We start from the raw sequence: 27331 nt of genomic DNA, 5'->3' as shown, positions 1-27331 counted from the left end.
CCTTCCTCAGTTCAGCTTCTGACATGTTGAGGGTGCTTGGACTTACAACCAAGTTATAAGTTATAATTTTTTTCTACTGGTGTACATTCATTGAAAAAAACCTCAGTGTCTTAATATAGACAGAAATTAATCAAGTTAAAATGCTTTATAGGGCTGGGATCGTCCTATTATCAATAGCTCAAACTTTATATGACTGTATATGAAATTTGAGATTTTGGACTAGAAGATTTCTATATGTCTTAGTCATGTCATTATTCAACAGGAACTTTCATAACATGGTTCCATTCTTGAATAGTGTGTCAGAGGTCTTTTCAAGATTGTGTTTCCAAGTGAATTGTGTGGATGATTTGAATTAAGTGCATTTCTTATTCATGCAAAACAGAAGTCATACATTTGTAAGATATATTGTGCACTGGCACTTTTGTAAAGGTGGATGTGACAGATATTCACACTAGGTTCATTCAGCCTGTCTTGTCTCAGCTAGGTTGGTACAGAATACCTTTGAAAGTATATGTATGCACAGTGATGCTTCTTTGATACATTTTTTTTTTTTCATCTCACACTAGTATGTGACTTAAAGATTTTCTAAGTTAGAGGTAGTATTGTTGTGTTTAATTGCTTCATAGATTGATTTTATTTTTCCTAAAATGAGTCTACACACTTTTCTTGAAACTATGTAGATGAGACTCAAAGTATCCACAAAAAAACCTTGGCAATATGTTCCCAAGTTTAAGTGTTTACTCTGAAGAGTATCTGTCTTTTGGGTGGTGTTTTGGTTTTGAGCTTGACTTTTGATAGTCATGTTTCATTCTCCTGAATTTTTATTTTGTGATAAAGAGTGGGTGAAGATAGTTCAACCACCTTTTCACTGCCGTTCTGATTGTGTATGATTGTGCCTGGCATTTCTGTAGGTATGTAGCAGGGTGTGTGTGCACAGCTAAACCAATGGCGTATGCCGTCACACTTCTGGCCTAAAATTATGTACAGCCTGTACAGATGTTTTGGGTCCTGCTGGATTAATATATGTGTAACGGCTGGGAAGTCCCATTAAGAAGAGTCTTCCATAAAACAAAAGATTTCAGGACTCTGGGCTTGTGCGGTGCTGTTACGTGCCAGTGAAAAACAAAACCAAGAAGAATCTTTCTCTAGTTCTTAATATCATTCTTTACGCTTTCACCAAGGCAGCAGTTTCCAGAAAACAATATATCTGTTTAAATGCAGATGAGATTTGTGAAAAAATTAAACCATCCACAAATTCAGTTACACAGACAGCCCTGCATCTTTTAAAGTAATGTGCCTCCTTTGTGCCATCTCCTGGAGCTGCACATCAGTCCTTTCAAACCTGAAGAAACAGCTAAATCCTACTGGTGTTGTAAGATTAATATAATTGAGATTCAGCAAGTTTTGAGGTCATTGAGAGTCACTGTGTACTTTTATTAGGACCCGAGTCAGGCCCTAATTTATCTACTAGGATAGAGAATGTAATTTGACCAAGTTCTTATTCCTTAAAAAAAGTGCTACTCTGTTTTCCTTTGCAGTATTTTGCTGCTTGTTATGTAGCTTTGGGAGACAGTATATAGAAATTAAGAGATCAAATTTTTATGAGAGGTGGTTTATCTTTCTTTTGCTCAGGTTCAAAATGACGCTTTGCAGGTTACGAGTTGTGTTCTTTCTTCTCACAAGTGCCTTACCTGAAGCTCAACTGCCTGACAGTAGAATATGCAAGAAAACAGCGCACCATATAACAAAAATTATGCTGGTGGTATTTTAGCCTTGCATCCAATTTCAGTTTAATATTATGTTGCAGTATGAGATTTATTTCTCCCTTTCATTGGTTATGGCCTGAGGAGGGGAAAGGGTAGAATCTGTGTTGCAATAGACATCTGAGTTACTTCCAAGAGTTTTAAAAAATTTAATCTGGTGTTAATCTCTGAAAGAAGTCATTACTCTGGTCTGTCAGCCTGTGATGGAGAAAATAACAGAGAAGTTTAAAATATAGAAATGTATTGAATTATCTTCATTTCCAGTGCAAGGAATAAAAAAGATGTTTTAAACAATGACAGCTTAATCTGGTGAAGGAAATGGAACAGAGTTATTTTGTGATTAAGCCTCTTCACACGAAAAAGACAGCTTTAATATGGTACTTGTGGTTGAAGACTCAGATGATAGGTCTTTTTAGATATAAGTGGGATTTATACATCCATCTTTTATTTGAGAGAATTTAAGACAGAATTGTTCCTGCATCACAAGGCCCAGTGCCCATGCCTATGACAGTCAGGACGGTTCCAACGAAGCTGCAGAACCCCCAACCTCACAGCTCAGTCGAATGTTCAACCCAAATGCTCTGTGGGATTTGTGAGCTTGATTCTGTTTTGGGGGATCCCAACAACAGGAACGCAAACCTGATCTTTAACCAAGAAGAAGATCCCCAAAATCCTGGTGCCGCAATTTTTAAGTATTTTCAGAAGCAGCTTGACAGCCTCTGTGAATGATTCTATTGTGCATCTTGTCAAAGAAGAGACAGCTCTCGTATCAAAAGCAGAGCAAGAAGATGCAGTCTGTTACTTATTTCGAAGTAGGAAGGTTTGCTGGTGGGCTAGAGAGGAGGAGGAGGAGGAGGGGGAATGCTTCTGACATGCTTTCAGGCACCTGTACCAAGCATTTTAGTGAGGGCATTCTTTTGCTTTAAAAGGAGTGTTTGGACTACTCAGGATCATTCTCCCTAACCTCCAAACTCCAGAGGCAGATTCACCAAGGTCACTGCAAACTTTGCTTCATCATCTTTGACACAACTGTGAACTTTAAAAGGCACAGTAAATTGGGATACATCATCCAGGGCTACCACATCTTCACTTACCATAATGTTGCCCGCGTGGTGCTTACGCTTCACTTACAGCAATACAATTACAAAACCTCAAGGATGATTTGGTCTGTTTGCATTCATCATAATTGCATCAAATTTGGTCTCTTTGCATTCATACAGAGAGATGAGTGCTTTACAAGCCTCCAAATGGAAAAGAAAGAGGAAATCATGTGTGTAGTCCAGGTAGAAAAGTTAAGTACTGTTGTGGTTTATCAGTGAAACAAAGTATGAGCTAAAGCTGCTAAATTTGAGCTTACTTGTATTAATTAACTTCACAATGGCAGTGTAAGGTTATTTGGGATTTTGATATGAACTAAGACAGAAGGGGAGTCCAACAGGAAAAAATGGAAGTGCAGCTTCTGGAGCACAGACAGTTATTTTTCCATACTGAATTTTTGTTTGGTCACAAACATGCAAAAATGCAAGATTTGATTTTATAGCTGCACTCAGAAATAGTGCAAGACAATAAAAGTTGCATTCGTATATACCAGGGGAAAATTTAACTTAAGATAAAATTTTTGAAAGAGGACCATTAGTGGCAGAGAAATAGCATTACTGAGGGGTAGCAGGGAGTGAAAGAACTCAAGTTCTGGCAGCTTTAATTGGTGGGGGAAGCTCTGCAAACGGCAGTATTTCTTATACTTACCTTTCTAGTACCTTCTTTTATTTTTCTGTCCTGCGTTTCCTGACTGTAATATTCTTTTTTGACTGTAATATTCTTGTAATAAATTTCTATTCTGAAAACAGCTCTTGCTGTTTTCACTGTCATCAGTAAGCATATGAAGCTCTGTTTTTCTCTTTCAGTTCTGCTTTTTTCCTTGAGTGTGCTCAGAAGAACCCAGCAAAGAGGGGTTGGGTGAAGGTTTGATAAGCTGACTGTGCAGGAAGCTCAACTGAAATCCAGCAAGTCTCAGGACCAGTGTGAGTTAGTTTGTGTTCTTTTGTGCTATTGGATTCCTTCATTTGAAGAAGCTGTGATGGTCTTTGATTAAAAAATAATAGAAGTTCCTTAAGTCAAATAGATTTGGCGGTATAATTAGAAATTGAAACAGTCCCCTATGTGATGAGTTAAGAGAGAAAAATGAAATGTCAAGGGAGAGGAAAATGAGGAATAGAAACTGAGAAAAAGGCAGAGACTTCTTTAAAAGTTAGAAAAAAGTAAGCATTTTAACAGAGAAAAATAAATGTAACATCAGCAGAGGGTAGGAAAGAGAACTGGATAGAAATAGAAAAAATTCCCTGACACATCAGCAAATTAGTTCTACTGTCATTTTGTGCAGCCGTGAAGAAGTGAGCATGATAAGATAAGCACACACTCATGGAAACCATATTTTTCTAATCTAAAAGTAAGATTTTCAGTTTATTAGGAATTAGTGCAGGGTTATTGAGAGGATTTTTTACTATTTTCAAGGGTTTTTCTCTGAGGTTAAAACAGGAGGGCCTATGTTTATTCCATCCTTGACCAAGCTTTGATGGGAGTTTCATCAGGTGAAGAACAGAAAATCACACAAGGAGCTTAAAACATAAATAACTGTAAGGGAAGTTGGAATGTATTTACACTAAATTTACAGGTGTTAAGACTGTTTTGTCCAAATTCTGCAGCGGTTGCTGCTGTAATATATAAGGTGTCTAAGCAACTGTTAATCCAATTGAAACAACTAATTTAGTAAGTATTTACTTTACACTTAATTGATAATAACCGTTCAAGTAAGGAATTGGCAATTTACCATAAATTACTAGATAACATTACCAGATTTTCATTTAATTTATAAAAATGTAGCCTTCAAGAGGAGTGTCCTGGTTTTGGCAGGGATGGAGTTAATTTTCCCCTCAGTAGCTGAAGTGTTTTGGATTTCAGAGGTGAAGAATGTTGACAAACACCCTGATTATATGAGTTGTTGTTAATGAGACCTAGGACACTGTCCAGCTTTCCAAGTCTCGTTAATGTGCAGGTGCAGGAAGCTGGGGGAGGGATAGAGCTAGAGTAATTGACCTAAGCTGGCCAAAGAGAGTATTCCATGCCATAAACATCATGCTCAGTATATAAGTGGGGGTTGCCCAAGGTGGGGACGTGTCTTGCTTGCTGGCATCGTTCTCTCTACCTTGCTGCTCCCTTTTCTCCTTTGCTTGCTGCTTGGTTTTGTTTCCATGATCGCTGCTTGGGACGGGCTGTATCGGTCACCGGGACATCAGGTGGTGAGAAATCGTGCGTTGTTCATTTTGTATATTTTAGTATCCTTATATTCTGTTATTATTGTCATTTTCCTTTGCTATTTTAGTAAACTGTCTTCATCTCAACCCACGAGTTTTCCTTTCTTCCCAGTTCTCTCCCCCATCCCGCTGGAGAGGGAGAGGGTGGCGAGAAACTGTGTGGTGACTAGGGCTAAACTGCAATAGGATTCAAGCACGTATCCCGCCTTTAATTATTGAGTTTAAACTGCTCTACATGCTTCAGTCCTTGTGCCACCCTCAGCGTGCTGCCCTGGTTGTAGCTTGCCGCTCCGGGATGATGGATAGCAAGCAGCTGCCACAGAACCATTCCCATTAACTGGGAAGAGCTAGAAATAGTCCAGCCAAGGGAGACAGCCCTCCCCTCCAATTTTACCATTTCTGTGGATTTTCATGTGATCTGAATGAATGTGAACGTGCCCTCAGCAATGCAAATAGCTGGCTGTGGCCAGGCTCAGTTTCTTTCTGTTTTGCTCCCCTTCTGTAGAAAAGCACCCTACTAGCTGTGAACCTTCAGAGGTGCAGTGCCTTAAACAAGTATGAGTCAAATCTGTGCCTTATAAGTAAAACAAGCTTCTTGCTTCACTGGAATGTCTTTTTGAACAGTTTTCCATCAAAAATAATTTTTGTTCCGATTGACTGGAATCTGTGATAAAGCGTTGATTGTAGTCCTCGGCACCAGGCTTCAAAGAAGGCGTAATGCCATGCGGCGCATCTGAGGGAGCACGGCCATCCGGTGTCCTGGTGTGAAATGCTATCCCCATCCAAGTCGATGGCAGTTCCTCTAATTGCTACAGGATGTTCAGGATGGGTTCTCCCCAAGGCAACCATCTGCAGAGAGAAGCCCATAAAGCCATTATAATAGCTCAGTTCATCTCTTAGAGTTAATAAAGGGAAGTAACCAATTAATTTGCAAACTTTGCAGCTTATTTGAGACTATGACAAATGGTGAGGCTTTCAGAATTTTGAACAGGAACATCTTACTAGAGGAAACAGAGATTACACAGCATTTAGAGTGAAAGTCAGTGATTCTCCTGTGACTGTTCCCTCCTGTACAGAACACAGGGCAGCCCTGTGTAATGTTTTTTTTTTTTTTGTCAATGCTATGCCTAAATGCCTCACAGACCTGAAGCACAGGTAGAGAAATAAATTGATATGGGAAAGAGAATAATTGCATTTGACATTTTTTGACAAGTTCTTCTTGAACTTGGTTCGATGTAGTGTGAAAAATGTAGGTTTGGGTTGACAGCCTGTAGATGCTGTGGAATAGCTCAGAATTCCCTGTGGCGGAAGGAGAGTGGTGGGGCAGGAGAGGGGCACCAATGTACAATGAGTGGTTAGATTCACGAAGGAAATAGTATGAAAAGTTTAAGGTTCCTTAGGGAGCACTATTTATCACTTACGTGATGTACTTTTTGTGGCAAACTCAAGATGCTTTGAAGGATTAGGGTAAATCTGAAATTGTTTGATAAATACCAGAAAAATTTGTAAAGATGAACTGTCCCTAAATAATCTTGTTAGTCTTTGCACTGTCTTTCCTTTAGTTGAATACACTTTCAAAGAAGTTGCACAGAAGGTAATGTAAGGGAAAATGCCTTCCCTTAAAAGATAAAAACATAGTATTTGTGTTTCACTAAATTCATACATTTCTCTTGAAAAGCAGACCTGATTAAAAAGAAAAATGTAGCACCTTGTTAATAAATTCCTCACTGTAGTTTAAAATAATTCAAAGTAAATAAAGAAGGTTTTTAAAATATGAACTGCTGAAAGTTTAAGGGGAACAGACAGAACTGGCCACAATACTAGCTGAGCATTTGGAGCTAGAATAAGCTAAAGAAGCTTCTGATAGGTGTCTACTGTAAAGTCAGAGATTTTTATTATTATTATTTTATTGCAGTCATTTGACTTCAGTTCAATGCTTAGGTTTGAAAAAAAGCAGAATGGTTTATTTTCTCTTTCAGTGTATGTATAAAAATGAGGTATGAGATGATGAGAAGTACTATTCATGAAGTGTGGAAGGGCTTGGTAATGAGAAATGATCAATATTATCTCTAGCTACTGAGTTCAACCACGTGCATCCAGTAAATCAGTTCACTTTTAATTGCAAAATGTGGTTAGATAAGCTTATTTATGTCTCCGTAGCATATGAGATTGCTTTATTCAGTAGAGGATAAAGACACAACTGGGGAGTTAGAGCGTGGAATGGAGGGAAGTATGATTTAATGTGGAGTGGAGTGGTAGCTGGACAACATACGTAACCCAGCTTGAAAATCGGATAAGGTCAGCGAGGAGTAAGTGAAATGCTTCATTGACTAATGTACAAGAACCTCAGCAGCAAACAGAAGAACTAAAACAATTGGGTTTTGTATGCAAATAAGTTTTTTATAGCTTTATGGGAAATATGGCAGGCAAGGATGGAATAGAAATATTACAAACCATATGCTGATCAGGAAGGGTAGGAATAAAAGTAAAGATTAATGTGAAATAACTTTGTATGTCTTTGATGAAGCTATGAACACAACCAGCTGATTTGGGTTCACCTTTTTGCACACAAGGGGGGGAAAAAAACCTGTTTAAAAGTTAAAACTCAGGTATACCTGACTGGTGGATGGCAGATAATTTTTCAGCATACAGTCTCTGAAAAAATCAGAAGTCATGGTATTTTCAGTGTAGTTCTGGTAGACAGTAAAACATCTTCTAGTATATTTAGGGGCTCTCTTCTATGGGCTCCACGTGTAATAATGGCTCCTGTAGTTACCTAGGAAATGCAGAAAGATTAAGTGATCAAACTGAGCCATGAGGACAGCATGGTTATTGAAGATCAGCATCTTACTACACTCCCTGGCAAAATGATACCTGTCTTAAGTTTTTGGGACAGAGTACAGAGTAGAAGTTGAGGAAGAGCCCACAGGCAAATGGGAAAGAGCACATGGAAGTGAAAAATCGCTGTCATTATCAGAAGGTGACAGCTATGCACTGGATGACAAGCCTGGTAACTCTCCTGTTAGCATCGTAGTTTGCACATAAAAGCAGAGGTAGGAGGTTGAACTTCCAGATATCACTGCTCAGGCTCACAATCACATGTGCAGGAGAATATATAGTCTTAATGACACTGGAGATCTCTGTACTCCCTTCACAGTACAGTAGCAGAAGGAGCAAAGATGATCCCCTGCTTAAGGAAGGATCCACAGCCAGCAGTGCAATCTCGTTTAGTGCTAATGTAGAAGGTAAAAAAATAATATTGATTTAAGATCCATTCACATAAAATCAAGCTGCAAATTAGAAGTGTGCTGTTATCCATTGGAGGAATGAGCCTTCCAGGAGATTGTGGTTGGGGAAGAAGCCTGAGTGATTTTAAAGTGGATGCTAGAAAGTGTTTGAAAAGTATTTCATGACATGTTTCCTGTGGCGACACTGGATTGAATTTGATGAGACAGAACAATCCTACCTGTCCTAGATTTTAATGAAAATCTTTCATTCCTTTTAAAAATATGAGGTGGTGGTTGAGTAAGTTTTAATTTGAGTCCAATTTCCGTCTGAAAGTGGTTTGATTTAAAAAAAAGGAAAGCCACCAAAAACTGATCATGTGGTGAATGAGAGGCATCATTCACCATTTTCCAGAAAAATAGAAAGATATATAAAATTAGTAATCTGATTAAAAGCATATTTAGACAGATATATCTGGGGCTGTGTTATATGATTTAAGAATAACAACAGAACTGTTTTCTGGATTGAGCTGATAGAGACGACCTACTAAGAAAGAGCCTTTCTTTTCAGAAGATAATTTTTTGTTTTCTCTTTTGGATCATCAGTCTAGATGCTTCTGTAACCTTAGTGAAACCAGCTTGACTCTAAGGAACAGAATCCAGACATATGGTTTTCCAGTTTTAATTCTAATCATTAGACAGAAAAAATCCAGGTGATTGTTCTGTTTGTTTTTCAAACTTGTTTAATCTGCAATAATAAATAGACTAGAAGCAAAACTAGATTTTACAAGCATTGGGTTGTTTTTCTTCTGCATTATTTTAATAGCCAGTTTAATATGACCTGATGTAATTTGCATCTGTTGCAGAGAGAGCGTGTATTTAATTTTAATGACTTTATTGGTTAATTTGACAGTTGATAGATTAAATCTTGTTAAATAATGTAGGATGAGAATGGGACTAACTTGAATGTTGATACCAACATTGCTTTTTCAGTATTGGAAAATTAAGTTGATTATTGCCAAAAATACTGTTCCAGGATTTTTTCCCCCAAATCTTACAGACCTCTTGGTGATCTCTAAAGAATAGGATCTCTAAAGCTAGGATTCATAGAGCAAAAGCACATGTCCTCAATTTTTACATCAACACGTATCTGATTCATAGATTCAGATCTTAAGCATTATTTTTAAATATTCAGTTAACTAACAAGATGCATGCATTTTTTTAATTAATTGACCTGCATTTTTATAACTGCTGGTATGTGCATTGTAAGATGTAACACTGGGTTTTTCATGGAAAACAGAATCTTCATGCTTGCAGAGCTGAAGTTCACTTTTTACTTAAATAAATCTACTAATGCAGATGAGTGACTACCACAGTGAATGTGAGATTTTCAGTGGAACTTCAAACATTTGTGCCTTTGAACCACAAAAAGTGCAAAAAAAAAATTCAGATCAAATCTCCTCATTCACCTTCAGATAAACCAGCTACTATGTTTCATGCAAATTTTAAGTAAGAAATTCAGACAATTCGTCATACAGGACATCTACAGATACATTAATCTGATTAGCCTGTGTGAGTATCCTGAAAGGACTGTACTCTAAATTAAGTGAAGTAGAGATGCATCTTTGCTGTAGATAGATGCAGATTTTTATCTGCTGGCTCGTGTCCTTCTACAGCAGCTTCCACATCAAATGTCCAGTTTGTGGTTGTGGAGTGGGTTGCAACCCTGGAGCTGTGATTGGTATTTTATTGCTATTTATTATTTATTATACCCTTTTGCCAGGTACTGTAGAAATACAGTGCAAAAAAAAAAGGGAATGCATTTTCCTCAACTAAGACAGGACATAGTTGTAGAGTCATAGGGAGGATAAGAGAGATAATGAAAGAAATCTAGATTTTAATTAAAAAAAAAAAAATTCTGCCCAGCCACATACAGTATTTCCTTGCCATGCTGATTCCAGAACCAATTGTCTGTCTGACGTCTCTGGTTTCTGGTTGCACAGCAGGCTGTCAAGCTTAGTGCTTCTGGCTAAAATCCCTGAGAGTGACTAGTAATGTTCCTTTTCTCCTTTCTCCACTTCTTCCCAGCCTCCCCTGCCAGCATGGGCTTTGTTTCCGACTTTGAGGCTGACTTGATTAGATGTCCCCTGGGATGTCTTTATCCTGATTGACCTAAGTGTGTCTGCAGCATGACCTGCAGTGCTCCCAAGTCCAAGAACATGACGCCAAAGGTGTCTGCAGAAATTCTGCACAGAGCTGGCGCGGAGGGAGCACTGCTTGTGCACTTGGGTTTCACTTCTCATGTGCTTGTAGGTCTTGGCTGGGAATTATCAACACAGGAAAGCCTGTAACAACTGAGAAAAACACAGAATGTTTAGAATTCAAAGTACTTCCAGAGCATTGCCATGCCCTTGACAATTGGTTACTATGTGTAATTACAGCATAATGTAATTATTCTACTAGTCATCTTTATCATTCTGTAGTATGGGAAGTGATAAAGTCTGCTGTGATTCATTTTTCAGCCTAAAAAGCCATCTCTGCAAGCAAGAAAAGCAAGAAAAGCTACTGTTGTGGTACAATCAAGTAGACAGTGTTTATTCTCCCTGCCCGGCTGCCTTCCTAGAGTTTTACTAGTAGGTTACTTAAAAGCAGGTGCTTGATTTAATCCTGTTAGTGCTCTTTTGCATCTCTGTGCAGAAGAAGGATGGCCCAAGATAAATCAATAACAGAGAAAGGGATTATGTTAGTTTAGGGATAAGGCACAGTTACAGGAAATGGGCTAACAGAGATTTTCACTAGCAATTTCAATTTATCAGGAATGCCTTGCAAGGAACCTTTGTTGAACATTGCTAGGCCAATTTGTTAACTCATTGATCCATGCCCATGTATTTCTGAATGCTTTGTTTCCCTTATCCCTTTTTCTTTATTGATTTCATTGTGCATCCGTGCACTTAATCTGGAAGTCAAATGCGTGATATTGTTGTTATCATTTGTAGTGTCACAGTACCTGTGAGCCTTATATGTTTAGCTTGTTTTCTTCCCCGCCTCTCCCCCTGTCCCGGACTCTGTTTTGAAAAGAGCAATTCCAGAGGTGGGCTTCCATTTAGGTGAAGGCCCTGTTTTCCCTCCAACATAAGATGCCTTGTCAGAGGTTTTCAAAGACTCATCAAGGACTCTTGCCTTCCCTCTAGTGTTTCTGCAGGTTGTGGGCTTACATCATTCATTACTTCCCGAGAGCGGATTCATGCATTCATCTCCTTTCACAGTCACTAGGAAGAACTGCCTAAAGGAGATCCTCAGGGGTTAGGTAGGGTAAAAATGTTAGGTAGGTGTTCTTCCCTTTGCCCCTCCTTTTGCGGTGATGTACAGGTTCAATACTGTGCTAATCAACCTCTGGCTCAGTCTGTTCCATCCAGTTGTTTCTCCTGATAATGCCAAGCCAGAGCTTGGAGCTGTCTTCCAAGCGTTAAAAATGTGGTCTCGTTTCAGAGCTGACCAGGAGGATAAGTGGTTCTCCTGCTGTTGGTAACAGAGCAAGCTGGTGATGGGAACCCTTGTTACCATGGCTGCTTGTCAGGCCAGGAGACGCCAATGGGGGGAACTCGGAAAGGTATCTGGAGGGACCACATCCAGCTGTAAGCCATATGACTTTTATTGCGGTGATGTTTTGTTTCGCTTTGGGATGTGGTTTTCCTGCAAAGGGGCTGGCCGTTGCCATGGGTTGGCTGGAGGGATGAAATACTGAGACAGTGGATCCTGAAGCAGCTTTTTGAAGAAAACATTTGGGCAGAGAAACTAAGTTATGAAGAACAAGAGCGGGTCACTAGTGAATAGGGGAAAGCCACTGTTGGGAGCAATGGGTTGCTACTTTCCTCACGATTTGTGTTTTATACTGTCTTTATTTCTGGTTCTGAGCTAGAAATCTAGGAAAGTGGTTAGTGAGTTGAAACACGGGAAATCGAATAATTGAATATTTGGAATGGAAGAGGGAAAAGTGAGAGCTGGGTGGTGCAGCAGGAATATCCTCTCAGATCATTAACTTCTGTTTGAGTCACTGGAGATTTTCAAGGTGATGGGGGTTTCAGTATTAAATAGCTATTAGGTGCACTACTTTTAAAGAAAATGTAATTGGATAAGAGAAGCAGGTAGCACATCAGCCTTCTCAAAGATGGACTATACACAACACAGTGATTGGTATTGCCTGCAGGACTCCCACTGAGATGAATGTGGTATGATAAAAAAGTGTCTGAGGGCAATAATTCATTATTTACTCAAAGCATATGAGATGCCATGAAAAATGAAATGGAAGATGAACATGGAATGATGCAAATCTCAAGAACAAATCTGACTGTGACTTCACACTTTCACAGGTATGTCCTCAGCATTGCCAGCCTTAGGACAGTCCGTGCAGCAATGTCTTCTGGTGTATGTTTCTATTGTCTGCTTATTGCTGCCCAAATTCTTTATTTACACACATTGTTTCTAATCTTCTGTGTCTTCAGGAAGAAACAGCTGAATCCCTTGAAATATAGTTGTTTGGCCATCAAGTATAAGAGCGTCTTTCTTTTTCTTTGAAAAGCAAAGCCTCTCAACACAAATAATTTTTGTGATCCGATTCAGGCACAAGACTGCCATCCCATTGCGTAAGGAAAAGCACAATGAGTTCCTGCAAAGAGAAGAGCAGCTCTAATACCTTCTGTCAGCAGAGAAAGGCTGCTTTGCATATACCACAGATACTGCTTGTCTATAGGCTTCACTTTTATGTTTTCTCCTCTGGATGCTAGGGATTTTGAAACACAGGTTTAAAGAAAGATTGGGAAAGAGAGTGTTACTGGGCACCGCAAGGACTGGGGATATGTACTTATCTAACTTCTATGTGCAAGGGGGGACATGGCTACATAAAAAAGACTGGTAAATATCAAGAGAAACACCTAGCAGATTCTGTTGCAGTGTGGTAGTTTTCTACTGGAAAGAAGCAAAACCTCTGAGGCTTGAAAAATCTTTTAATTAAACTGAGCACAACACTTGAGAGTGTACTGGAGAAAAACTTTCTCTTTAGAAAGATGGACAGGATGACTGAAAAGGTTAGTTTAATCTCCATGTTTTATCATCCGATTACTGTGTTAATTGCCTTCTCACAGCAAATCCAGCCCTGGAAAATGTTTAGAAAGTGTTTTCTTTCCACCTGTCCTCATACCTTCAGAAATGTCTGAGAAATCTTTAACAGAATGGGTTAAAGGGCAGTCACTAATGTTCATCGTTGCTTAAAACTGCTTTGCAGGGAAAGGCATTTGGGTGGTAGAGTAAGATCTGGCATTGATTTGCTCACAGGGCTGTTCTGTGCCTGCTCAGTGCAGACATAAGCTGCCTAGCTATGAACTAGGTCATCTGGAAAACCTACCTAGCTGTGAACTATCTAGTTGGCCTCCCAGGGGCAGAGGCACTATTTAGATCTGTTTAGACTGAAACCCACCAAAGACAGAGGCTTTCAGGTAGAGCCCAGGCTGAGCTTTGTTGTCCACTAAAGCTTGGTTAGGACCGCACCAGTTTGCAATCACAGCATTGACTACAGTAGAAACATAACCATTGTCTACAAATCCCAGCTGGAAAAGAGTCAGATATTCTGAAAACTCAGAATTTGGGAGAGTATGTATCTACATATCTTGCTATCTCCATATGGATCTGCTTCAAACTTACAGCTCAGGCAAGATTCAGTCAAAATAATCAGTATGTGTGGAAGATTTACATGAGCTAAAAAAAATTAAAATTACCCCTTCAAAAAGTGCACATATAGCCCTGCTGAGCTTCTGATGTCTGTTCTCACAGCTTTTTGAAGCTGTAAGCTTTTTTTTAGGTTCCAGATCAAAATGCATAAGCAGATCTTGATATCTTTTTTCTTTTCTTTCTAACAGAAGTAGTTTAAAATAGAGAATGGATTGAATGAAGGAAAGCTCCCAGACGTGATTATGTGGTAGAATAGGGCGTTGTGGAAGTTTTGTATTGTGCCTTACTGTCCTGAGTATGGATGTTAGGTCGAGTTCACACAGCAATCCTGTTAGCCTGAATAACTGATGGGAAGCTCAAAGCACAGCAGGATGCTCCCGAGCCTCATGCTTTGTCTATGCAGTAGTCAAGGAAATGGCTGGTTTTGCATCGTAAGACTAACAGATAGTCTGTTAGACCAGTCTGCCCTCGTGTGTGCGCCCAGCGTCTTTTAACACTTGCATTCATATTTTAGTGCAGTATGTAACTCTGCTGGTTTTGCTGCATACAGTTCCTGGAAACCAGTTACAGCTCTTTGCACAGGTGGTTGTGGCTTGCATTTTGAGTTATGACTGTGCCCTGACTATTCCATTGCCCTTTGCCAACAACAGATGGATGAGGCCAAATTCTGCTCTGAGTCATGTTAGATCATGGGCTCTGATTTTTCACATAGATGTCTATTCAAAGTAATTAACTGAAGGCATACACTACAGCATTAATAGAGGTCAGACTGGGACCTCTGCTTTCTGGAAATTAACATATATCCCTTAAAACATAACCTATCCAGTGGACTATGACTGATCACCGCTCAGTTAGTGGAGTGGGTTCTGAACAGACCCTGTTAGAAGGAGATGACCATGTAGTGCTTTCTGCAATGTCTGTATCTGTTATGTTGTGTTAGCTTGTCTTTGCCAGGGACCATAGCTATCTGTAAGGAGAGCTAGAAGTGGCACTGGCAGACTTAAGAAATCACTGTCGCTATATAAAGCAAAAGGATATCCTGCTAGGAGAGACCTAGGGTATACCAATGGAAACTCTCTTATTGCAGAGCTCTGCGTTACTTGCAGTCATGGCTGTTGGTTGGCTACACGTTATTTATTTTGTTTGATGTAATGTTTGTCACCTGTTCAAAGCCTGAAGCATTTCACATGTGAAATGCAAATATTTCCAGTACAGTAAGCTGGATATTCTGATATCTAATTGAACAGTTTCCTGAGTAGTTGTTTATACATCCTGTGGAAAAGAGAGATGGGGAGAAGGATGTACAGCCCAATTGTTCTCTGTTTCTAAACCTGTAACCTCTGCCTGTTGAAAAAGCAGACCTTGAGGTATACCTGGAAGATAAAACTGGTTTCCAGCTTACCGAGTAATCAAGTGCTCTCAGACCTCAGCAGCCTCACATTTCAGTTCAGAGTAGTTGAAGCTCTCCACAAATAAAAAATGCAGCGACTGTGTGAATACGATGTGTGACCTTTTCTTATTCAAGAATCTACCTCAGCTATGCAGACATATAGCAAATATCCTGGATTTCACTTGGAAATGATTTTGTACTTGGTGGAACGCTTGCTAGTGATGAAGTCAGAACTGCTCTGCTGAGCAGTGGTTTGATTTTCCTGAGCTTTCCCTTATGTCTGTCAAAATGTCAGCATGTCAATTACTTGTGTTCATTGCTCCCAGATGGTTTGGTGATCTTTGATAGAAAAGGATTGTGAAGCTAGGTTGTTATTGTTATTATTTATTTTAATTATTATTAGCTGGTTGTTGTTGTTATTTATTTTAATTGCTGTTAGCTTTGCAATATCACTTACTGAAATACAGAACAATTTAATTTAATTTAATTTTGAATTTGGGAAACCTGTTTCTACTGGTCTGCATGAAGATTAGGCATTTGCTAAATCTATTCAATCTTTATAATTCTTGGACCCTTAAAGTTCAGTTCAGTGCACAACACTATAGCTAACTAAATACCAATGTACCCTTTGACTTTGGCACCCTTTACAGCATTGGTACTTCTGACATGAGAATCTGTTGAAGCATGGGGAAGGAACTTTCCTCCAATTATTTCCCAAAAGCAACATCTCTTTTATGTGTTCATTTTCTGCCTGTAGTTAGTGTGGAGTATTTATAGTTGACAATAAAGTATTAACTTCACTCTGCATTACTGTTTCTGGTATCCTCTAAATATATAAGCAGGATGTAGACCTGGTGTAGCAGTGCTGGGAAATACCTGGTTTTCAGCAAGGTAAACCTGCTGCCTTTCTTAGGCACCAGCATGCACTGGAAATGTTATATACTCTGCCTGTCTCAGATGATCTGCCTAGAGAAAGCAAAGGAGACATCCATAAATTTAAATTAGCCATTCCCTTCATAGAGAAGGAGAAAGATGACTGGAAAGAACGCTGCAAAACTGAAGGAGGAGGAAGAGAGGCCATGCATATCATATAAAATGTTGAACACAGAAGCTCACCTGAGTTGGGCTAAGGATATTAGCATTCTCTAGCATTCACCTTTTGATCTGTATGAAATGACCTTGAAACAATGGGGTATTCTAGACAATGGGTAAACTCCCCCTACAGAAAGTGTCTTTTATTCCTTGTAATGTAGGGCTTTTATGCTGAGGCTGAGAGGTTTTAGAAACTGTCAGACAGAACAATAACAAGGGGAAAAAAAAAGAGAGTATCTGGTCACATACCTAGCCAAGGTAGAGGTTAATACACAAATTAAAGGCATCCAGCTGTTCATAAAGGAAATCTAACAAGCAGTGGGAAGTAATCAGTGACTTTCCTGAAGGATCAGTCTTGGGACTAATCTTGCTATTTTCTTTAATACAGTAATACCAAAAAGAAAAATGAGCTACTGAATTGTATTGATAGCACAATTTTTTTAGTTTTATCCACAACAGGAGGATATTTCTCTTTTCAATTTGCTGTCTTTAGGTAATCAAAATCTTTGAATCCCTTTATACTGTTCTTGTACATGTAGACAGAGCTGTGTGAGAAAGTACCATTTTTTTTGTGAGTATCGCTCACGTTTAGGGCCTGGTCTCAGTTAATTCTGTCTAGTAGTTGATACCTGAGATGCAGCTCCATTCTCACAACCCAATTCTTTTCAGATCAATTACGTATCTCTCAAACTAAGGACATACTTGTGAATACTGACTAAGGAACAAGAATTTTCTCTCGTAAAGCCTGTCTGAATGCAAGTGAGACAGAGACTAGCTGTATTGGTCATATATCTTTAAATAAGCATAATGATTAGAAATGTCTTGCAGGGAGTTTTCTGCCACCCAGGTTAACAATCTCTTTTGCTATTTTCTATGCATTTTTCACAGTCACAGTGCTCTTGAGTCCCTAGGTTGTTGGCAAAAGATCATATTAAGATAGTGTTTAGGATGCCTAAAATTTACCAGCCCATGTCCTTGAAAGCACCCCAGTACAAGCCTTGCTGTTTTCTCCTTATTTTTCTTAGTTTGAGATGAATCTTGAGAATTGGCAATCAGTCTGGAAACTGAAGTAGAGGAAAACACAGTGTCTGCTTATGAAGTTTAGTTCTTTAGAGTGTCTGTCATCCTATGTGATAAAAAGCAAAAGCTGTTAACCTGAAGCCCTTCAGATTAAAAAATAAATAAAAGCAATCACAAAAACCAAACAAAAAAAAACCTCTTTGGTTACTGTGCATAAAGTATTGTGGGGTTTTAAATGCAGAGAACCTCTCTTGCTCCCTCCCACAACAGAAAAGCTACCTCAGGTGGTTGAATTGCAAGGAATGCTGCATGCCCAAGGAATGCTGCTTCGGCTTTGCGAAGCATAGGATTTGTCGTTGGGACAGCTTTTCTGTTTCCTACTTTATTTCAGAAGAGTTCTTGACTTATTAGCATTGTCATTGGTGCAAGTGCCAAAGATGTTATTAGTTTTAATACGTGTAGTTATAGCAATTTAGAAACATTAGAGTTCTTAGTCTTGGTTCAAAGTGCATCCAGGCCAAGAAAAAAGACTCTCATTGAGGTGACTGGGTAGTGGCTCATGCTGTCTACAGTCAGTGGCATGTGCTGCCCTTCTGTCCAAGACTGGTGCTATTCCAGCACTCTGGTTTCCCTTACACAAGCCACCTCATATCTTCATGCATAAATACACACAGATAGAGCAGCAATTCCTGTTTCCCAGTTAGTTTGCAAGAAAAGCAAGGTATTGTAATCAGTCCTATCAATAGGTAGGATCCAAAGGGTCTAATCAACTGGTAGACAAAAGCCTTTCACAGTTCTGATTACAGAAGGAGCCTGACCATCAATTAAAACTCCTCCCTCTGAACCTTTGTTTTTCAGACAAAGAGGGGCACATAAGGGAAATTCAGAGAAGATCCAAAAATAGCAGGTGGCTGTCACTGCTGTGCTGTGCTCAGGTTTAATCATCGGATTGGAGGAATAACATGTCTGGGTTGCACAGGGATGCAGAAATGTAGGTCTAGTGCTTAAATGCTAGAAACAGGTATGGAGAGATATGGGTTGTATATATGAAACTGCAGCTTCTGACAGATCTTTGTACTTCAGTTTTCTCACCTTTCCACTTGGTTATTTAAAAGTTTTAAAAGATGTTAGTGGTCTTCTGATAAAGGTGTTGAAATGATGTATATTTTATTGCACTTTCTGACCTGTGGGTATTTAAGATGTTTGCTTTCATTCACCAAACTTAATAAAACAGAAGAATTTGCTCCAGTACAGATAAACACTGGGAATTTATCTGACAAATGGAAAGTTAACTGTGCTGTTTCATTTTTGGTTGGTTGGTTGGTTTTAAGTTTGTGAGGGTTTTTTGCTTGGGTTTGATTTCTTAGGTTTAGAAACTTTTGTTTTTCTGCTTTTCACTTTGTTATAGGTGTCAAAGAAGGCATATTGACTTTCTTTGGTATTGGTTTAATACCAAGTAAACAGACTCATATTTTGTGCATTTTAAGTAATTGCTGTGATTTCATGAATAATAGACTTTTCTTTTGAAAGGAGGCAACCTAATTAATGCAGAAGAACTCTTTCATTGCTGCTATCTCAACATCAAATGTATAGTATAAAAAGGCTGTCCTCCACCAGAAGCCACATGCTGCCTCATTAAAAGCAAAAACAGGAAACATTTTATTTACCTTGAAAAAGATTGTATCAAAATAGAAATAGGGGAAGGGACGAGAGGCTGCAGCTGTTGCAGTCAAAGTTTCAAATACAGAGCTCTTTTTTTTTTTTTTTTTTTTTTTTTTTTTTATACCACTTGTCAAATTTGACAAGTTCACGTAGCTTTTGGTTTGTGGAGGTGTGCATATGTTTACATATATTTACTGGCTTTGTTTCATGCCACCAGATAGTACTTGTTTAATAAGTCAAGTGGTGTTACATAAAGTTAGAAGTTATGGTCAAAACCGAACATTCTTGGTTTATTTTTCATGTAATGGGGCTTTTACTTGAGTATGGATTTCAGTTATTTGGCTTCCAGTGCATATGCTTCAACATGATTAATAAATTCTTTGAGTTAATCTGAATGGCAGCTCCACTTAATGTGCAATTGGACAAGACAAAACATCATCCACCCCAGAACTGAGGGCCAAGCAATCTGTACAGTATTAGCTTTGCACTGATGCCAAGCAGTCAGCCAAATTTGAGTCCAAAAACTGAAAGAAAATGCATTTCACTTAATTATGTATTTTTGGCTGTTTAAATATCCAAAATTATTTTCACCAATTACACATATTTGTTTTGTTCTCTACTACAAAAATTAAAAGGCAATTCATACAATTAAGCTGATCAAAAGAGAAGCTGTTCAATACTGGTTATTCAACAGTGTTTGAAACTCCCAAAAGAAATCAGTGAGCTTAACTGCTTTGCCTTCCATACTCGCATCCTACTCCCAAGATATGAAAGGATTCAGTTCACTAATTTTCTGCTGGTTTGTAGTTCACAGACATAAACCGGCTCTGTGACTTTGGTGCCATCTAACTACATCAGTCTCCAGTAACTTACAGCCTGTAGGAAATCCATGCAGCTTTTATGTGTATCAGTAGCTCAAGCTAGAAGTTCTTGTTCTGTCTGTCTTTCTCCAATCCTGACTTTTTCAATGTTTTCAGAAACCTTATGTGACATTCTAGCCTGCTCCATCTTTATCCTTGGCTAGACGTGGTTTCCATTCTGGGAGAGTTGTTTTGAATCAGCTGTGAAACATTGGGCCAACAATAAAGACAACCACTCTCTGCATGACTGCCATCTCTGAGAGAAATGGTTCCCAAACTAGTTCTTTTTTCTTTCCAATACTGATTGAATGCTGTGGTCTCATAACACCACCCTCCTATCATAGACAAGGTGGTAGAGCATAATGGCTGTCATCTGTTAAACTTGTTTGATTATGCACCCACATGTTGAATACAGTCAGACCCTGTGGTCTCTTTTTGTTCATCAGTGCCTGGTCTAGAGCAGCACTTTGCTTGGATCCACGTATGCTTTTTCCTACAGTTATTTTTCAGTATCAACTGCATCGAGTCCAATTCAGAGTGTAAATACTTTTCTGCATATTTGGGTATGAAAATGTTTAGGGATTCCAAATTTTCAGGTGACTGCAGCTAGTGTGTGAAGAATGTAGAGGTTTGGGGTTATCCTCCAGGTGGGCAAAAGTGGAAGAGAATACCAGAGAGGTGAAGTAACTGAAATTCCCTGGGGACAGATATTTATATTTAAAAGAAGAGAGAACTAGGAACCCTCTACCTTCTTGCTGCTAATTGACCCCTTCAGGCTCTCTGAGGTGGAAATATTGCATGCTGATATAGCGCAAGTAAGGGAAATGTATGTTAGGGAAGTCTAGAGCACATGATGTCTGAGAAAAGGCTGAGGGAAACTGGTTTGTTCAGCCTCCAGTAAAAGGTGAACAGGTGATCATATTGCTGTCTTCAACTTCCTAATGAGAGGGCAGAGAGGAGACAGGACCAGACTCTTCTTTACGGTAAGCAGGGATAGGAGAGGAAGCAACAACCACAATTTACAGTACAGGAGATCAAAGTTTTATACTGGGAAAGAAAATTTCACCACACGCGCTGGAAGAAGTTGCCAAGAGAAGCTGTTGGGTCTCCATCCTGGGAGATGTTTGTCCTAGACTGGAAAGGGCCTTAGGCAACCTGAACAAATCTAACCTACTGTGAGCGAGAAACTGGACTTTGCAAATGTCCCTTCCAACTGAAATAGTTCTGTGAATCTATAGCTCTTACTCAGTTGGTCTGTGAGGTATTTGGATTGACTCAGTGCATTACTGTTCGGCCAGGAGGGAAGGCAGGTGAGGTCTAGGAGAAGGAGAGTGTTTAGAAATACCATTTAATTTACATAGGTTCCTTAAACTTTATTTGTTTGTGCTGTGGTTTGGAGAGGCTCTAAAAGCTGTCTCCCTTCTTATCTTTTAACTTGAGGATATATGGTTTGCCCATGTCTGTCATTAACACTATACATAAGTGCATCTGTGTTGAGATTGATACCTCAAAATTGAGCCTCAGTGCAACAGGAATTTCTAAAAGAATGAATGGGACATCACTGGTGCACTCAGTGAGCACAGCCAGACACAAGCCTCAAAAGATACGCTCAAGTGGCTTGCCATAGGAGGGTCTTGGAGATAGAGTGCAAATTAGGATACTTTATGTATTCTGTTCTAATTATATTGTCATGCCCAGAAAGATTAGAGAAAGAATAAACATGAATTTCTTTTAATAAGAGATTAATAAGGACATGGGGGAATGGACACGTACACACTGCTTTCTTCAAACACACAACATGCTGTAATGCATAATATTTCTAAAAATGGGAGAAATGCTGAGATGTTCAGATTGACATTTTAGTGCCTGTCTGATTTCAGTGTCTGTCTGAAATATAGGGTTCAATAATCCTATTATGTGTCTGGCACACTCTTCCTTCTTTAGCAATGTGCCTCCCGTAACTGCTATAATAAGACAGAACAGCCAAAGCCTAATTCTGTGTGCCTCATTCTATCATTCAGCAAAGTTATATCGTCATCAGATACAATCTATTGTTTTCTTTCCTGCTGTGTGGTATTGATTTTTCTAACCTTTCCTAATGTTGAATTTGTTTGGCTTTTTAACTTTCTTACCAAAGGTTAATGTTATTAAGTTGAGCAGATATCTATAAAACTACAAGTTTTATTGCCTTTATTGTCCTTTCATTAAACCCTGGCTACATTGGAAAGCTCTGTCTTGAAGATTTTTGTCATTTGGGAATAATACGGTGAAGATTGACAAGAACTGCATTCTGATTGTCATCCAATTCTCTGGTATAAAATATTGGATTTGATATGTCAGGAGCAACAGATTTATCTAAAACTCTCTTACCGTCAGTGAACATGAACTGCACAGACATTAATTCCAGCAAGGCTGTAAAGAGGATGCAGGAAGATGCAAGTGCTGCTGCCTATCCTCTTCCCCAGTACGGTCTCACCACGCCACTCTCTTTGCCACTGTGGCAAAAGGAGCAGATCTAAAATCTCTGCCAATTCCAGAACTGGTTATCTGCTTGATGTGGAAAGAGCAGTCACAGTTTAATTTAGAAGAAGTGATGGCTTTAATGGTGACACACTGTCAACATTTTTCAGTGTGATCTACAGCAGTACTTTCATAAAGTGTCCAAGGTACAGACAGTGAGTAATCAGTTTCAGGAAAGCACTGTTAAGGCAGGTTTCTTTTTTAGTTACTGCTGCCACAGTACCCTCTTGGTATCAATATCACAGGTACAGTAACCTGCCTTTAATAAATGCTATATTTGACATTCCATTTACACATTTAGATTGCATTTCTGTGATGTGTGTTTGAGGCCTTTTATTATGAGTGTGTGCAAAAGATAGTCGCAAGGCTGAACATAGGATGTCTATGTGTGGTGCATCACAGCTTTCTTCTGGAGCTGCGGTAAATGACCTATGGTGCTCTCCAGGCACGATGCTGACGTTATTTTGCCTTGGTTGTACCTTGTAGTTGCTCTGAAGTATTTTTCTTATCAAAAAACATCCTGAAAAGCTATGCAAGAACTAACCTCAAGTGAAATGTTTTTAACACTAGAAGGCATAAAATAATTTAAGCTGTTGTAGTTCATCACTTAAAAACAAACAAACGAAAACCAAACCAACCAAAACCAGACAATTTGGTGTTCCCAGAGTGGAAAGCAGAATTGCAGCTGAACTGCAGCTGCCAAAACCTGACTGTCCAAGGAGGAGATCAGGCTTGTTAGTGTCTGCAGGAAGGAGTATTTAAAAGTGATGGGAGAGAGTGAGGGTTAAATCTTTTATTTATAAATCAGTACCTATAAAACACTTACTTTTGCCAGTGCTGTGAAGCCAAGAAAAGGCCGTGGCAAAAGATAAAAGACCTTCCCTCTCTACTGCTAATTTAAGAGCTGGTAACTCAGGTTCCATCTCTTCTCCCATGCTCAGCAGTAGCTGTCCCTGCCATTGATTTAGTCTTCATCTGTCACGTTTTCGTGCTGTTCAAAGGCTGATTGTTGAAGACTGGGGAGGTTCTGTCTGTTCACAGTTTCTCACAGCTTGGTCTTTCTTGCCACTATCTATGCTGGTAATGAGCCTGAGAGCACTTCGTTCTTAGTGAATGAGACATCCTTTCATTTAGAGTAGCTTTGATTAACAAATTCCCTTCAGGAGTTTTCAGATCCAACTGTGAGCTTTCTGGGTGGGCTTGAACATCCCTATACCTTTCTTGGGCTCCCTTGGTGTCTCTGGCTGGCATTGCACAACTCACGTGTTCATTACAGACTCCAGATGGCTTATGTCCCTTCTCCCCCTGCCAATTTTATGTTTTGGCCTTTCCTGGTGAAGAGCAGAGACATGGCAGCTCTTCAAATTGTTTGATGCTAGCACTGAGTCCAGACTCCAGCTGCATTTTCCCCAGCCTCTTCATGGTGGGAACAGCATGGCTTCTGTAAGGGAGGTCTTTGATTACATGTGATGCTGCAGCTGTATGCTGCTTCACCTTGGCAGCCCTGTTACTACTGCTTGAAAAGGTATTTAGAGCAATATCAGGTATCAGAAAGGCTACTGCTTTTGATCAAGTTTCCTTTCAGAAGTTTTTGAGGAAGGAGGAGAAGAGAGATAATAAAAAGCATGCTATTATCTTGTCCCTTAGCTCTTCCACTTCATCCAAATCCCCTACTGCGTGATGGGTTTTCTTTTGGTTTTATATGCGTTCTGGCTGTGCAGGGAAGCATTTCAGTGTGTATCTTCCTATTGAAGGCTCATTATTTTGTTGCATGCAGTCCACTAAACTCCATGCTTGTACTGATCTGGGAAATTTTGTCTTCTGTACCTTTATTTTTACCACTAAGGTAGAGGCAACTTTAATATTTGGATTTTTTTCTGATGTAACAAAATAATGTACTTTATACACACAGGCATACATACAGAGATTCTGTAGCCTGAATGCTTTTCTCTTATCAGTTGTTATTCTGTATAGCAGAAACATAAAATCTGTCAGATAAAGACAAAGCTAGGCAGCTTTTAAGGGGACCTTGAAGTGGTAGGAGAGGGAACCTCTAAATCCACCGTGTATGGATCTTATTTTAATTTACGATGCTGTATTGGGTGTTTTGTATCCTTGAAGCCTCTTTGAGCAGTGACTTTATGTGGTAGATATACTCCACTTTTCCTTACTCAGCTTTTTATCAGAGACTTAGGAATTGCTTTAGCTCTCAATTAAGAAATCTGAACTCCTGCTCTTCTCCACTTTAACATGCTCTCATCCGTATTACCCCTCTGCAAGGAAATTGTTGTTGTATCACTGCAAATTAACTAGTACAACTGCACTGGTTACAGGCAACTTGAACACTTCTATATGCTTACATTTATACACATTTGAATATATATAGCAGAAATGTTGTAACTGTAACACCAGTGAGGACAGTCATTTTCCTGGAATGTAATCCTGGAAATTACTGATCACCTAGGGCTCAGTATACCAGAACTTGTCCATCCAACAGAGCATCGTAGAACATGCTTATCCAAACTCACAAATACACTTGATGGGGTTTGAGTATCTGCTCCTGTACCTATCAAACTGCTGTTTCATAATAATTTATTCAGCTGGGACCTATGGTTTTTGGGCTCTGTAAGGGTAGTAGTCTTTTACTTAATTCTGCATCTCCATGCAGAGGCTTTAAGAATTGTTGACTACAGTTAATTTCACCAAAGACAGTATTACTTCTCAAAACTGAAAGATGACTTTTTTTTTTCCTTCTATTTGTTTTGCTGCTGCTTCACTAGGGATGTGAGATAATTGAGACCATGGATCAGGACTTCACAGATTTCACCAAATGCCTTCAGATACTCCAGAAAAAGATAGAGAAGAAGGGCCTCCAGGTAAAGGAAACACATCTTTTGTCTCTGGTTCTTAGTAATTACTCTTCCTCTTAATATATTTAGGTTTATGTTTTAAGTTTGCACTGAAATGAAACAATATTTTCTGTAGTCTTGCCATTCTACGGTTTTGCTATAATTTACTGCATACCTTGTAAGCATTGATGCTTCTGCTAAAAGGAATTACACAGTGTGTTAACGAACAAGGGCTGGCTTTCTTAAAAGGCAGCTTGTATTGATTTCTGTTAATGAACTACCCAAAGTGCAGAAGAGCTATTGTGGCTGATGTTCAAAGCAAGAGTCCCACTTCGGCATGTAAATGCATTTTCAAGTCTTGGCACACTGAGCTTTGATGTTCATCTCTTTCCTCTCCTCTCCCAAAGGTGAGATGGGAGGGGGAATCTTCTCCTGCCAACGTTACATATGGTAAGCAATACTTCCTTCTGCAAAAGGTTCCCCTGGAATCAAACAGAACCTTTGCAGCGCAAGCAGTGCACTAAACTTAAAAGGAGCCATATGGAGTTGTCAGCTGCTCATTTCATTGGAAAGGCAAACAAGGCAATGTTCCCCCTCCCCTTCCACAGTTTGGTTTCGGAGGCCCGCTTGTTTCGTCTTTCTGAGATGCAAAGTTAGAGTTTCGTGGGAATTTCCAACATGATGAGTCGATGGCAGATGTGCTCTTGGGATTGCTGCCCTTTCCTCCTCATGGAGCAGTCATTCACAAGGGCTGAGTGGTCTCTTCTCCTCTGTACCTACAGGTGAAAAAAACTGAAAGGAAACAGCTGCTGCATCCTCTAACTAACAGTGAGGGCAAGAGTCATGTAAGAAAATGAAAACAAAAGGGGATGTGTAAACCTCCTCTTTTCCCGTTGTCATTGTATCAGGATAGGAAAGTTGCCTGGCTTCCTGAGGTCACTGTACTCCAACAAGGCAGCAAGAGATGGAAATGCCAATACCACTCCCTCTTTCTTCTCTCCTCACTCCAGGCTGATAAATAATTAAGCAATTTTTGCTTAAGCTATTTTGAAATGTCTTTATCTTCTACAGGAAATATATGTCCATAGGACATTTCAGAGTGCTGTTGCACAGTGCCCATCTGCAATCACGTCTCCTCTTGCTGCCCTCAATACATATTGTTGTTCATCAGATTTTTTTTCCCCATCAGTATAGACAGAGATGAGAGAGTTTCTCCATGCATTTCTTTTATCTGTCTGGATGTGAGCCAGGAAAATCTTTATACAATAGTTTATTTTTTCCTCCCTATAATTTATCATCACAGGAGCACAGAGGGGTGTCTTGCCATCTAGGACACAAATGATGAGTGCCATCGGAACAGATGAGCCACTGATGCCTGGGTTTTGTTTTGAGTTTGGCAAGTAAGGTGCTTCTCTCTAAACAGAATTATCCTTAGAATGAAGGAGAACTTGAGTGTTTCCTGGATTCAGTTCATTATCAAATCCCAGCTATTGCTATAGAGGGATTTTTTTTTAGGCTATCACAAGAGGTTTTATAATGAATAATCAATGTGTGGTTAAAATAAGAGCAATGGGAACATGACAGCTACAGATGTGTTTCAACGATAAGTAGCCTATTTGTAAAACTGAATTCTTTGATCACTCTCCTAGGTAAACCCCTGTTAAGTTGGCTAACAGGGGTTAGCCTGTTAACAACAAGTTGCTGTATTGTAATCCTTGATGATATTTTGCAAAGTACAAGCCAGAGTGTAATTGCAGTAATTGTGTAGAGTTCATGCCAATGAACCTAAGATTTCAGTTCAATTGTATTTTCATGCTGTTACATGTATGCTATGCTTTAAATACAATCTGAGTTTTTCAGAGGTGCAATAGGTAACACAGATATGTTTTCTAAAAATAAGTACCACGTTCATTAAA

General features: G+C 39.3%; 1 protein-coding gene across 2 annotated transcripts in view; it reads left to right on the top strand.

Moving 5' to 3' along the window:
• TPK1 (thiamin pyrophosphokinase 1) overlaps window positions 1-27331 on the top strand; it is a 302095-nt gene that overhangs the window by 155794 nt on the left and 118970 nt on the right. Inside the window, exon 5 of one of the 2 annotated variants that reach the window (XM_086741726.1) lies at window positions 25347-25442. The exons of the other annotated variant lie outside the window; for it this stretch is intronic. Coding sequence (XP_086597852.1) covers window positions 25347-25442 — 96 coding nt within the window. The remainder of the gene's footprint in view (window positions 1-25346; window positions 25443-27331) is intronic. 2 annotated transcript variants of the gene reach the window in all.

This window comes from Chlamydotis macqueenii, chromosome 2 (assembly GCF_036417535.1).
Source record: "Chlamydotis macqueenii isolate bChlMac1 chromosome 2, bChlMac1.mat, whole genome shotgun sequence".
NCBI classification, from domain to species: Eukaryota; Metazoa; Chordata; class Aves; order Otidiformes; family Otididae; genus Chlamydotis; species Chlamydotis macqueenii.
The sequence above is the reverse complement of the archived record's forward strand: the minus strand, read 5'-3'. Positions and strand labels throughout refer to the sequence as shown.